We start from the raw sequence: 14,096 nt of genomic DNA, 5'->3' as shown, positions 1-14,096 counted from the left end.
CTTTGTGGATTTGTGCATCATCCCTGCAACTGTTAACTTAATTGTTGTTTGCAAAACCTTTATTGCCAATGAGGAGAGGGAAACAAGAATTTTGATTGCCCAAGTAACATTTGGGCAATCAAATGGAAAAGCAGAACCTGGAAAAATAATTATTTCGTTTGTTAACTGAGCAAATTCACTCAGCACTTTGAAAGATAAAAGTCCAGATTGGTATCTGAATCATGCTGCTATAACTTCATTATGTCATTAGACCAATGACAAATTACACCTGCTAAGGATCTGCTCCATTTGTTTGACATAAAGGAAATAAATTGTAGTTTGAAAAACAAAAAAAGCACTGGTAACCTATCTTTTAATTTCCTTTCTTTCTGGCAGGAAAATTTTGAAATGTTATGTCTTGATTAAAAAAATTTATAAAAGCTTTTGACTTGCCTGTTTTAGAGTGTTTCGGTGCTTTCCTCCTGCTTTTTAAAAACAGATCTAACAGATAAATCATGCTAGAATCACAGGATCATTGAGGTTGCAAAAGACCTTTAAGATCAGCTAGTCAGATTATCCAGTTAACTCAGCAGTGCCAAGTCTACTACTAAATCATGTCTCTAAGTACCTACATGTGATTTAAATATCTCCAGGGATGGGAACTCAACCATTTCTCTGGGCAGCCTGTTCCAATGCCTAACCTACCTTTCAGTGAAGAATTTGTTTCCTAATATCCAATCTAAATTAATTAAGGGGACTTCATTCTGCTCCCCATCCTTCTTTTCCAGCTCAGTGGAATGGATACCCAGAGAGCAGCTGGTCTGGGTATTTCAACCTGAGGCAAGGAAGATATTAGTTACCTCAACCTTTGCCACAGTGTTGCTCCCTGTATCTAATAAAGGTTGGAGATTCTCCTTAGCCTGAGGATGCTGACGTCTTTTTAGAAACATCTTTTATTGTCTTTTATGACAGTAGCCAGATAAAATTTCTGCTGCTGGTGTCAGAAAACATTTCTGAAAGGCAAAAAGAATGTTTAAAATTTCCAGGCTGAATAGAGGGACAGTAGGATGTTGATTAATGGGGCAGTAACCATCAAGAGCACAACCAAATAGGGAAACTGTTGCTGGCTTGTCTTGGTTTGAAAAGACAGCTGTCCCCTAAGGAAGGCAGGAGACTTCCTTGAAATGGAAAATGTAAACCCCCTCTTTGAAATTAAGAGGCTCTCAGGCAAATATCTGGGAATAGGAATAGTAGTTTTTTTATGAGGAATATTGAAAATACCAGTGTAAGAGTGCAAAAAAGAAAACAAACCACAGACACAGTCAGAATATGACCAGACACCCTGTGGGTCAGGATATTAGTAACAGTCCTGATTAAATGGTGGCTGCAGTCCTCCTGCAGTGGCAGGTGTGGTTCTGTTGGAGCAGTCATCTTCTAGAAGGGTGTAGTTTTCCTCTGAAAGTCCAGTGGTGGTGTAGATGGGCCTGGTCTTCCTCTGGGAATCCAGTGGAGAAGAAAGCTGCTCTTCTTAGAATCCAGTGAGAAAAAGCTGTCTCTGGTGCTCCAAATCTCTGATTATATCCAGTTGGGAATGCTTGGCTCCTCCCTCTGGGCGGAGCTTCTCACAATGGGATGATGTAATTTTTCATCAGTCCTTCAGTGAGACTCAATGGCCTATTAAAAGAAGATATCTCCCGGGAGGGAGGATTGGTTGTAGAAGAGATAAAGAAAACCACCCAATTTACAGAAAAAACCTGGCAAATAGAATACACACCCCCAACCTAAGACATGGGTGTATGCATTGCAAAAGATGAAAAGTATTTTCCTTCCACTCTTGTTCTTTGACTTATAGTTTCAGACAAGGATGTATTTTGACATGGTGATACTCATCTGAATGAAGAATTTATCTATTATTTACTTCTCTGAGAATTTGAGAGTTTTGTAGAAATATTTAAGAAATAGAAGAAATAAATAAGATTACTGGAGTTTTTATATCAACATGCCTCTTTTTACAAACCATTTCAACATGCCCAGTGGTTAAACACTTATTTTCTCTTTCCTTTTCTATGACTTTTCAACAAATTAGCTATTTTTTTTCCTCAAGAATTAAATTTCAGCCACTAATATATTTTTTTACTTTATTTTCAGATGATGTGGAAACCTGCATATGACTTTCTCTACACTTGGGCTGCCCATTATGGAGATGGTTACAGAGATGTCTTACAAGACCTGCAATCAGCCTTGGATAAAATGAAAAACCCAGTAACAAAACAGTGGCGAGAGTTAACTGGAGCTCTGATTCTTGTGAATTGCATGGAGGTGTTAAGAGCAAGTGCCTTCTCCAAAATGGAGGAAGAGTAATGGACAAAATATGTTTTTGGAAAATCTGTTAGGAAACTATACCTCTGTGTAGAGTTTATTTGTGTATTTATGTTTCAGAGACATGACAGAATGAAGTTTGTTTTAACTGAGCTGATGTAGGGTCTAGCCCTATGGTTCTCAACTACAGATTGCCAGAGCATGCTAGTGCTTCTGAGTAAATAAGAAAAGAATGGGGAATTAAACTAATGAAGTCAACAAAAATTACTTGTATTCTATTAAAAGGAGCTGTTTCTGATTGCACTGACTTCTAGGCAGAGATCAGTTTTAAAAACAGAACTATTCAAGGATGAGTTCAGCATGTGGAGCCTAGGTTTACATTGTTTTCAGTGAAGTATTAAAATCTAACTATTTAATACATTTAATATTCGGTGCTGAAACCCCTCAACTCTAATTCAGTGAGTGTAGGTTAGCCTACAGAAAAACGTTTAAGATTCTTTCATCCTCATCTGAGACAAAACTAATCTAATTGTCTCACCACACAGGAATTCAACAGTTCCTGGAAAAATAGGTGTGTGCTGCACACACTCAAAAAATAGGTGTGTGCTGCACTTTTCCAAAACAGCTGGTATCTATTTTAAAAACTCAAGAGAGACAGAAGATAAAATCTCAAAAGTATTTGGTTTGGATTTATTTGTTGATGTAACTCAACAGGGTTTTGTCTCTTTTCATATTTTTGTTAGTTTAAATTTCTGCAATTTTTTGCTACATTCTGCTGAATGGAAATTCCAGAAAATTCCAGAAGCATTCTTTATGCACACTGTCCATCCCTCTGATCATTTGTGTAGTCCTTTCCTGTTGTTTGTAGGTAAGTACACAGGGGAAGGAGACTTTGTAGGTACAAGGACTGGAAACTATTTATACCCGCATCTGATGGTTTTCTTCTACCTCACTGGATATGGAAGATATTATTTTCTCACTGTTATTTTCTCCAAAAAAGTTAACAGTGGAGTGCTTTTAAGATTAATATATTTATGGAGCAATTAATTGCAACTAGTCATATGTTCTAAAAAACAACCCTGCTTAGTTGCTATCAGTAAAAATCTTCCAATAACTGAGTAGCTTATTATAAGTACAGAAAATACAGGTTGAATAATAGTTACAGGCTGGCCAAAATTTTTAATATAATTTTTTATGTATTAAATATATTCTTAGTTAAGTGGTAGATCCAAAAGGTAAAATCCATTTTGAGCTCCTTTGATCTACATTCATTCAGGAACATCAGCAAATACTCAAGACAACCAGTTGAAAAGAGAATTGGCATTCTGCCATCACTTGTGGTTGACAAGACACAGCCAAATTCTTTCAGGAGTAGCACAAAATAGCACTTCAGTCCAGAAACTGCGCTTCCTCTGTTGTCTTAGTTCATTTATATTAAGGGAGGTTTTTCCATTCTGAAATAAAACTACATTTAAACATTTTTCTTCCCCTCTCCTTTCCTCTAACCTTTTTCTTTGCTACTTTCATTAAGCTTTCCCAAAGTACCCATTGCTCAGGAAGGAGGCTGAGGAAGGAGTAGTTGCCTGAATAATAGGTAAATTCATTCACCAGAAGGTCCTCTAGCATCAGGGTGTTTACTGAATTAGCATACATGTAAATTATCTGCCTTCAGAGAACTTACCTTTGATTTGCAAGACAGTGAAGAATTCAGTCCATGGAACACTATCTGCTATTGCTGATCAAGGAAAGGTGGAGAAAAAGGAGTCAGATTATCAAAGCTCCCCGTTGTTTCAGGTGCCAGCACCGATTTTATATCTTTAAGAAGCTGCTGTAGAGAAAATATAAATTTCTCTTGTGATCTGCACTTCAGTGCAGAGCCAGCTTGTCCTTCCTTCTGCAGTAGTGATTCCCCCAAAAAATGAGAGAGTAGGTTGTCTTACTCTTTTGTGCTGCTAGGTAAGGAAAAGGTGTAAAATATATTAATAGAGATCTTTAAGGGTAAAAAGACACATGTAAATGTTGGAATATAAAATATTAAGAACTAATATGAATTTTTTATGTTTCTCAGACTGCTTCTGCTTCTACCTTAGACCCTGTTTGTAGCAGACTGTGCAACCTGAACAGGATTTTGTAGTGGTGCAAGAGGCCACACACAAATTGACTTAAAACCTCAGGGAAATATGTTTTTTTGGTCCCTCAGAGCTGAAACACCAGAGGAGATCACAAAGCAAATCTTTCAGTTTCACTAGGTTGTCTTACTATCTGCTTTTCCTGCATCCCAGCAGGCCATGCTCCCTTGCTTAAAGCCTTGTTAAGTGAATTTTTAAAACTTTTTTCCTTTCACTTTTTTCTCTTTTTTAACTTTCCTGTTATGGCTAAGCAGCTCAGCTTGCATCTGTTTCTGAAGATGAGTCTGTGCTTCCATCCTTTTTTTCCACATCTTAATTTCTTGTCTTTAGTAAATATGTGTTTGCTTTCTTTTTCAAAAGGACATGTACTAATTTCTTTGTTCAGTCCTGCATTTTTCTGTTATGAATACTAGACAAAAGAATGGAAAAAGCTACCAAAAGCACCAATTCCTAATGGCACAAGTCTGCCAAATATCATATATAAAGGACAAGTTGCCCAAAGCCATTGAAGCTGCAGGAAAATCCATCCCAAGAAGGTAGTCAGTGGTCTTGGTCTCAGGAAGAGAAGGGCCCAGGGACCAGAGGCTGTTGCCTGTAACTCTCATGGCCAGGCCCTTTCTTTGCTCTGAAAGCTTTTTCTGTCATGAACAAGAGTGGAATTTGGCCCAGCCAATTTAGCAAATATTGACTCAGTGAGTCAGTGTTCTCCTTAGCTTGCAGAATTATGCAACATGTCCTCCAAGTATATTTCTTTAAAAGGAAATTTATATCTGCCTGTCGTTGTGCTGTATTCCAGGGCCTTTGACTGCTGGTTGCTAATTGCACTCCTGTTTTTGCTTTAAGCTTCTGCTCATATGAATGAAATGTGCACTCGTGCAATATTCTGTTTACTTTAGCAGCCCACACTGGATATATTTTTAAAAAAGCAGGTATTAAAACCCCATATTTTATTTAGTGGTCTACTATTCAAAACCACAAAATGCCAGCTCAGAGTGAAAGCAGCTGCACTCAACAGCAACACACAGCTTGGAGCACATGGCTTAGGTAAACATGCTCTGTTCTTGACCTTTTTTCTTTTCCTCCCACCCTGTCAAGAGAGAACAGCTTTCCCATGAGCCTGCACATATACTTTCTTGGGTTTCTTCAAAGTGAGATGAGATTAACAGCTTCTTGGGAGGAGACAAGGAAAAATACCAGCCGCTGGTCCTTGCCTTAAATGACCCTCTGTTTCCAGGTTTCCTAATTTCTTTGTGTGGAAAACAGCTGTGTCAGCCAGTTCCATTTTCCTTTGAAGTTGTAAGCAGAAAACCCCCCCTCACCTTCCTTCATGCTTCTATCCTCTGAATAGGTGCTTCTTAGGCAAATGAGCAAAGTGGGGGGGAGATTTGGGAGTGCATCTGTTGCTTTAGGAGTCCGCCTACCCATGAAAACTGGAATAATGGTTCCTTGGGTTGAGTCAGCACCTGAGTGGGGCAGACACCTTCCATGGTGGGCAGTGGAAAGGAAAACCTGTCAGTCATACTAAAAATGCTGTTTTTTTTCAGTGAAGTTGGAAGTTATTCATCTTGCACTGCAGATGCTTCATGCCATTTAATGACACAATACAGTGACATATTTCTGAATTAATAACAGTCAAAATTGGAGAGAAAAGGCATATTATCCTCTGCTGGAAGTCCCAGCCCTCTAGTTGGGTTTGGGGAAGAGTTCAGTTTCTTAGGTTTCACTTGCTTTTTTTGGAAAGCAGAGGTTAGGGAAGGAAAAGGATGTTTCTTTTAAAATGTAAGTAAAGGGCTACTCCCAAAGCCAGGCTCGAGGCAGCAGGCTGTATGCCAAGACCAAGCTACATGTTATGGGATGTCTTTGTGGAATTGTCCAGGGGAGAAAATGGCAGGAGGCACCAGCCATCTTTCTTTCTACCGAGAACAGAAAAATGTGGAGGAGCGGACAAGTGTTTATTAGGTAATTTTTTAATGAAAAACACTGATTTTCACAAATCCTTTCTGTAAACCCAAGCTGTGGGGAAAACAAACATTAAGCAGTTCCAAAGGAGCAACTCAATTTTGTTGTGTTGAGCTGACTCTAAAGACCTACTCCTAAAGTATCTCTGGGCTCAGTAAGTGATCCAGCTGACAATGACCTACTAAATAACAAAGGCAATTATGTAGAACTGCAGATGGCAATGCTGTATTCCCATCTAAACTAGGGATCCTGCTTTTTCATCATCTAAACCTTATTCAGCTATGGTCAGCTGTACCAAAGAGGGATATAAAGCTATACTGCTTTGTTTTGATTGTGTCACAGATATGAAGTTTTCCTGTGAAAAGATGGGAATAAAATAGAGAGAAAAGGGTTGTATTTCCCACCAGGCCCAGGAACAGACTGTAGCAAATGATGTTCTTCACATTAGTGTGAGACACCAACCATTAAATTCTCTGGCAAGGCCCTAGAAAAATTGTAGATATGTAAAGGAAATGTTAGTCTAGTGTGAGTGATAACCATTGTTCTTGAAAGATATGTTGCCAATAAATACCTACAGACACTATGGGGTATTCAAATAACTTGTGATTATTCTTAGTACAAAAAGTGCCATTTTCTATTTCTTGCCAATGTGTATATATATGTAGATAATCTATTTTTTTAGGTTACAGTATATATTTTTAAACAAAATAAACAAAATTATGTCGTCCACTGGACTTTCTCGAGAATTTTATTTTGGTTTTGTAAGACTAAGAAGAGCAGTGGAAAAGGTCATGAGGTAAAAGATAATGGTTCAGTAAATACCAGGAAATGAGCAATGTCTTTATACACATTTCTCTTCATTTGTAAATCCTGTGTGTTAAAAAGATGAATGCACACCCCTTTTACTGTGTTCATAACCAAAATTTATTTGCTGATATTGCTTCCAGAAACAGAATTATCTCACTTTTGAGAAGAGGGCATTTGGATGTTGCAGTGGAAACCAGTGGAAATCATATTCTTCTCACAAGAATACGCTTTTTTTTTTTTTTTTTTTTTTTGGTTAGAGAATTTTGAATGTAAGTTCAAAAAGATAAATCCCCATTTGAAAAGGACAGTCAAAACTAAGACAAGGTTCTGAGCCTTCCATAGAAGGAAATAATAGTGCTGATAAGTTTTTTTTAATTGAATTTTTATTTCAGTTTTCTCAAATCAAATTCTTATGATCCTTTCAGCATAAGTTGGACAGGAACACAGCCTATATCTTAAATATGTGGTTCAGATTTAAATGTAAAGCTATGTATCAGGAGTTAGTGTATGAACTGAAAGGTAAATTATGTGGCCTGGCAGAAATAGAGATGGCAGCACAATAGTCACAGGAGAGCAGAAAAAGATGAAGTGCATTCAGCTCCACTCCACAACGTCAGAGCCTTAAACATGATATTTGTGTTGAATTCAGTACAAGATCTAAAATACAGCCTTGTCAAGTACAATGTCCTGAGAACAATGGGAATCTGGAGTGACAAGGGGGAAGTGAATATGCAATGACTGCTCACTCTGTCTCATAAGAATGAAGTTATCAGGCAATGGGTTTAAAAATAAACAAAAGTACCCTTTCATACAGTGAGGAACTGGGGAATGTGGTGTTATGGGATATTGCTGAAGACAAAATCATACATGGATGCAAAAGAAAACCAAGTAAATTCACAGAGAAAAAAATGTGCCTAGTGGATGTGGTGGTTTTTCTACAGCCACCGGCTTCATATAGAATACAGAATTGGATACTGAAAATGCAGCAGGCACAAATACTACCCTCCACTTGTCCTATTTCTCACCATTTCCTCTAGAGACTGGGTCTGGAGTGGGCAGATGCCTGCTCTCACCCAGTCCTTCCTGCACTCTGATAACCACGAGACTCATATGGTCCTCATACATCCCAGCAGGCTCTTTTCCAGCACCTGCCTCCCTTCTGCCCCAGTTCAGGAAACAGCTCCTCAAATTATTTAGCAGCAACCGTGGTCTTTCTCCAGCTCTGTGGCCTTGAGTCCAAGAGCAGCTGGAGTGAGCTGTGATCCTCTGACTTGCTGCTTTGGGCAACAGGGTCACTGATAGAGGAGCACACTTCTCAGCTTTAGGCAAGGAGACATCAACCTAGCAAGACTTGTCAGGGCTGGCCCTGCTCCATGAACTTGCCTTTCTCTCAGAATCCAACGAAGCCTTATTTTATGCATCTGAGGGAAAATCATGAAGAGGAGAGAGGATGAGTGAGGGAAAGGATTATGAACAAAATTTTAGACAAGAAAGCTCATTTCTTAGCTTTACTCACAAGCAGAAAAAGTTATTATTAGAGTCTGAAACGATTTCATATAATGCCACCCTCTGTTCTTCATACAAAAGGCTCTATTGCTATTTATAAAGGAATTTAAAAATACCAAACAGCCAATGGATGATTTAATAATGCTGCTTATAAAACTAATTGTGTGTAACTGAAAAGCTCTCCCTGGGGTCCCATTTTCAGGAGGGTTAAATAGGATTATCAAATCTAAAAGAATAAAAGATATAAAAAACTCATAAAGCCCTGAAACCCCAGGAAGAAGGAGTTGGGACATTTTGCTGAATAAATTATAGACCTCAGTCATGAGTACCAGGGGATTATCTCATAGAAACAGAAATTTGAATTGGTTTCATATGCCTGCAAGATTCTTTAAAGGTTTTTAGGTCAGAAGCTTCATTTTCATACATACAAACAAGTTTTTTCACCTGGGGACCTCCAGCCAGCAGGATGACTTCAGTGGAAAGCCATTTACCTTCACATTAGGGTATCAAACATAACAAACTACTGTAGAAAAACTAAAGGGACCTTATCCTTTCCCCAGTTTTTATTTACCTATAGAAGTTCTATATTGCCTCATAAAGCAAAAGTGGTGGTGTAGCTGAGATGAGGAGAATGAGAGTGACCAGTGCAGATCAATGTGGAGACTGTGACACAATTTTCCACCACAGATCCTGGCTGGAAGTGTTTCCATCAGTTCCATGGAGGCACAGACCTCTTTGCAACAAATGCTACAAGCCTGTCTCCCCAGCCTTTCTCATCCCCTCAGACTCTCTTGCCCCTCTTCCTCAGCTTAGCTGGCAGTCATTCATTATAGACCCCACTCCACCTCACACTTCAGCTGCTCTCCCTCACACACAGCTCTGGGTCCTGGGAAACAAGATCCCCATCTCCTCTGTCACCCAGTCCTCTGTACTTTCTTCTTTCTCCAAAGCTTCTCCTAAGCTGGACAACCACTTCCACTAGCCTTAACTGCCTGGGCTTTCTACCACCTGTAACACACCTCTCACCCCTGTGAGCTGCTCTCCAGCTCTTGCCTGCCCCATGCCCACGCCGTCCCAGCCCTGCAGGTCCTTGCAGGGCTGTCACAAAACCTGTGTTACCTGCTGCTCGACCTGGGGCCAGTCCATGCTGTGCTCTCCCGTTAGCACCACAATGGCTGAGCACAGCCCTTTGCTTGGCTCTGTGCCCAGGAATAGACTTCAGGATCCAGCCCCTGATGAGACAGAACATGAACACAGGCTGCCTCACCCAAAAAATCTGCTCACAGATGACTTTGAAGGCAAGAGACCTGAATATATCCAGACAAAAATCAAAAGAAAACACAGAAATGTGGTAGTTGTGTCCTTAAATAGACAGAAACCAAAGATAAAATATTAATTTTGACCCTAGGCTAAAGACACTTTCTCACAGCTTTTTGGTTTCTTGCTATTTTATACATTTTTAATTAATTAAGCATAGATATTTAGGAGAAACACCATAGTTAAGGCCAGTATCTCTTTAATGTAAAGACTTTGACTTCAGACAGTTTTTGTCCTTTTGAAAGGATTCTAACAAGTAGGATTTTACTTTGGAGATTGGGTTGCATAAAGGTAAGCACTGCTGGCACAGAAACTCAGCATGTTAATTAAGAACAATGTTGACAGACTGTTGCATTTCTACAGAAATTTGTGTTAAGTTGCTTCACCAGAGAACAAAAATGTAACAAAACACAGGTTATGGAAGACACAATAATTAAAACCACAACAAGATATTAACAGTCAGTCAACACACTTCAAGCCCCACCTTTCAAACCCCACACTTCACACACTTCAAACCCCAACTCTCCAGTTTGTTTTTGCCTACTTTAAAGTAGGTCTGGAGAGGAGAGAAAGGTAAAAGAGGAGAGAGAGGAAAAAGAGAGGTTATTGTTACTTGAATGATTATGATAGTTAGCTATTTGTACTACATCAATGGCTGTTTTGAAGCTGAAGATCTACTGTGAATTGATCTCCAATAATGAAAAGGGAGAAAAAGCCTGAGAAATGAAGCTAGGAAAGCCTTTTTTCAAGGTCACACAAAAGATATCTCCAGGACCTTTCTAAACTCTTTCTCAGGCCTTATCCATTAAGCATTCCTACCTTAATAGTTATGTGGATTATCATGAAGCTGTATATTAAGAAATACTTGTGGTTTTGCACAACAAGGTTCATGGGTTCTTCCAGGAGCATTTGTAGGCTATTCAGAGTGTGCAGGTTTTTGTCGTGCAAACAGACACATATTCTTCACTTAGCCAAACTGTGGGCATTCTCTGCACAGGAGATCTATGCATCTCACTTCACTGGGGAAAGTACCCTCCACCTGACTGCTGGTCACTCCTGAGAGGGGTCATTGATACCTCACCACATGCAGATGTGGGATGAAACTTTAAGAGAGAGAAGCTAGCCTGCACTGCAACAGTAGGCCAAAACCTGTGATGAACTGAAAGAATAGCTATGTAAGAGATGCTTTTATTCATATACTAATGGACATCTAAGTCAAGATGCTTTTGTAGAAACCCTGAGTGCTGTACATCTTTTATTTCAGCCTTCTCAATATAAATGTGGCCAGTAACAATAAAAGCTGGGAAATATCTTTAGCAGAAAAAGGCACTTATAGAGGAGTCTCCCTGTTTCTGTGTAATAGTCAGCTGCAAGTAACATCAGAAACTGTAACACCAAATCAGGAAGTTTATCTTAAGAAAAGACAACACTTAAATAATCCAGATGTCTTTTCTATATAATGTCAGTTGGGTAGGTGGTAATCTCTAGAAAGGGCAGCAGTGAGATTTTTGATCACTTTTCATCAATTGAATATTATTTCATATTTCACCATTCTCAAAGGGAACAGCTTTCTTGTAACGGTATTATTTCAGATGAACTTTTTCTAGCAGACTGCCTCTTTCAAGCAAATATCATTGATTATAGGAAAATACCATCCCAGGCTACTTAATCTAAATGAGAATCTGGACCCACCTACGAGTCTCCAATAAGCTACTGGCTTTGCATAATTTTTCCCTCAAATCCAACTATATTTATCTTAAGGAATACCCATTAATTTAGAATAATGCTGCTAGGTCTCTCTTTCTCTAATTAAGGCAGAAAGGACACATTAAAGATGTTTAAAAGCAAAATACGTTTGGATGGCTTTATTATGTGCAGCAATAATAGGTTTCACTGTACTGTGAAAATACCTATATAACAACAGTGGCCTGTATTCTGATGGCTTTATGTCACCAAACATTACAATTTTAGGACTGTAATCTTGCAAAAGCTGATAATTTACCCTGCCAAATCCCACACTGTTTCTCCGTACTTCCTATATTAAATGGCCTATACCACAAACTATCAGGGATTTTTTACCTTTTTTTTAATAGGAAAGGTGCTTAAAAATCTAAATTGTCTCTCCCTCCATTCTCCCTCCTTTTCTGTGCACAAGGATGCAGCATTTGGTACGCAGTACAAAGAAACATTTTTGGGGGAGGTACTTATTGAATACTGGCAGCACATGACTAAGATTATAATGAGTACAAAAGTGCTTACACAAATGCTAAGAGGCAGCCAGCACAGTACAGAGTAATAGGCAGAAAAATAACTGCTGAGGTTAGTTAGAGAGTTCCTGTATGTTGTTATTAGTTATGGCCCACCTAAATTTTGCAAAACATCTTGACAAAACAAAACTAATACTGATGTCAGCCATTGTCTCAAGTATAGCCTAATAAAAACCAGAGTGATTCTTTGTCATTCTGGAGCATTTTCTCTTTCCTGTGTTTCATTTAGTGGAAAAGTCTCATAGTTTCCATGCATGAATGTAATAATAGAAAAATATGTATTCCTTTTTCTAGCCTTGTTTGGTTTATATACAGTTCTGGAAAATATTCTCCTGCAGCTGGTACTCTCCTCAAAAAAAAGCCAAATCACTTCTGAGCACAATACAGTAACTTTACTCTAGCTTGGATTATTTTGCCTGTGCTTCTATTTGTCATTAGCTTGATCAATGAAGGAGACTATCATATGAAAGTTTCAAAATTTTAAGTAACTTTGAAATACCTCCTGAAATTAAAGTAATGGCATTCAAATTCAGTCTTCAGAATTATGTCCTTTTTTTCTTTGTTATGATCATTAGGTTCCCATTTTTGGCTTTTGCTTGGTTAGTTTGGTTCTGTATTATTTACAGACTGCTTTAGTTTTCTCCACTTCACTACCATATTAACATCAAGGCTCATTAAGACTACTTTGAAGGCAACATATAATACTATAACATTGTCTTTGTGTTTCATTACTCTTCTATTACAGCTAAACCTATTTCAGCCTCTGACATATCTTGGCTATTGATGTAAACATTGAAAAAGCCTGTGGAGAATTGTAGTCTGATGCTGATAGGACATAGCTGAAGGTCAGGAGATAATTTAGACCAATGTATTTAAAAGATTTTATTACTGTGCTCTTTGTAGTAACTGATACAGAAACAGGCAGAATCAGTACTGTTATGCTAAGCACTGCATAAAGTCAGAGCAAAAAGCAGTTGTCAAGATCTCCTTGAAGCAACCACAGAATTCAACTGTAAAGGGCACAGAGATGCTTTTCATCTATGCTGAAGGGTCACAGATGTCCACTAAGTTACAACTGCCATAGTCCCTTCGATCAGGACTGTTATTTAAATACCATTAGCCATCTGATTCTGCAACAGCAGTTTGAGAACAATGGATTTAGTTCTCTTGAAAAGAAGGAATTTACACATTAATATTCATGATTGACTGCACAGAACAACTGAAGGTGACTGACATTAAATAAAGAACTGAAAATCACATGTTCTAGACACTGTACCAGCCATTTCTTGCATTGGCTGCTCCTGTGATGTTTAATAGACAGCTGTCAGTTGAAAATTCAGACTGACCTAAATACCTTGGTTTGAGCACTATCAGTGTGTCTGCTTTCATTATTCACTTGTCTGAACTCACAGAACTGGCAGCAGAAATTATCAGGAGCAACAATCTGGCTCAGTCATTTTCCTAGGTCAGCCTCCAGAGCTTCCTACTCCACTGACTTCTCAGTTTCTGCTGCAGAAAAACTGGAGTCCAAACATGCATCTGACTATGTTGCTTCAACATGAATTGTTTTCATAGTCACCACCTCCTATTGGAAGAAACTTCTTTCACACAGCTGTGGTGTCAGATCTTTAACTGGCCTGAGTAACTGGAGTAGAGCTCTCGCTTCACAGATCCTCGGAGGGACCCAGGGCACTCCAGCACTGCTATGAAAGGAACACCCTCCTGCTATTTTATTACCATGAAGTTTCACTTCATTCAAGGCAATTCAAGGTCAAAATCAAATGAAAGCACACATTCATGTAAATCCAAAGTC

The 14,096-nt window shown here is 38.7% G+C and overlaps 1 protein-coding gene across 1 annotated transcript in view; it reads left to right on the top strand.

Moving 5' to 3' along the window:
• MACC1 (MET transcriptional regulator MACC1) overlaps positions 1–7,115 on the top strand; it is a 36,944-nt gene extending 29,829 nt beyond the window's left edge. The window contains exon 5 of the mRNA XM_064411837.1: positions 2,128–7,115. Within this exon, the coding sequence (XP_064267907.1) occupies positions 2,128–2,340 (213 nt within the window). The 3' untranslated portion in view covers positions 2,341–7,115. The remainder of the gene's footprint in view (positions 1–2,127) is intronic.
• The last annotated feature ends 6,981 nt before the right edge of the window (positions 7,116–14,096 follow it).

This window comes from Passer domesticus, chromosome 1, assembly GCF_036417665.1.
Source record: "Passer domesticus isolate bPasDom1 chromosome 1, bPasDom1.hap1, whole genome shotgun sequence".
Lineage (NCBI taxonomy): Eukaryota > Metazoa > Chordata > Aves > Passeriformes > Passeridae > Passer > Passer domesticus.
This window is presented reverse-complemented; position numbering and strand designations above follow the sequence as displayed.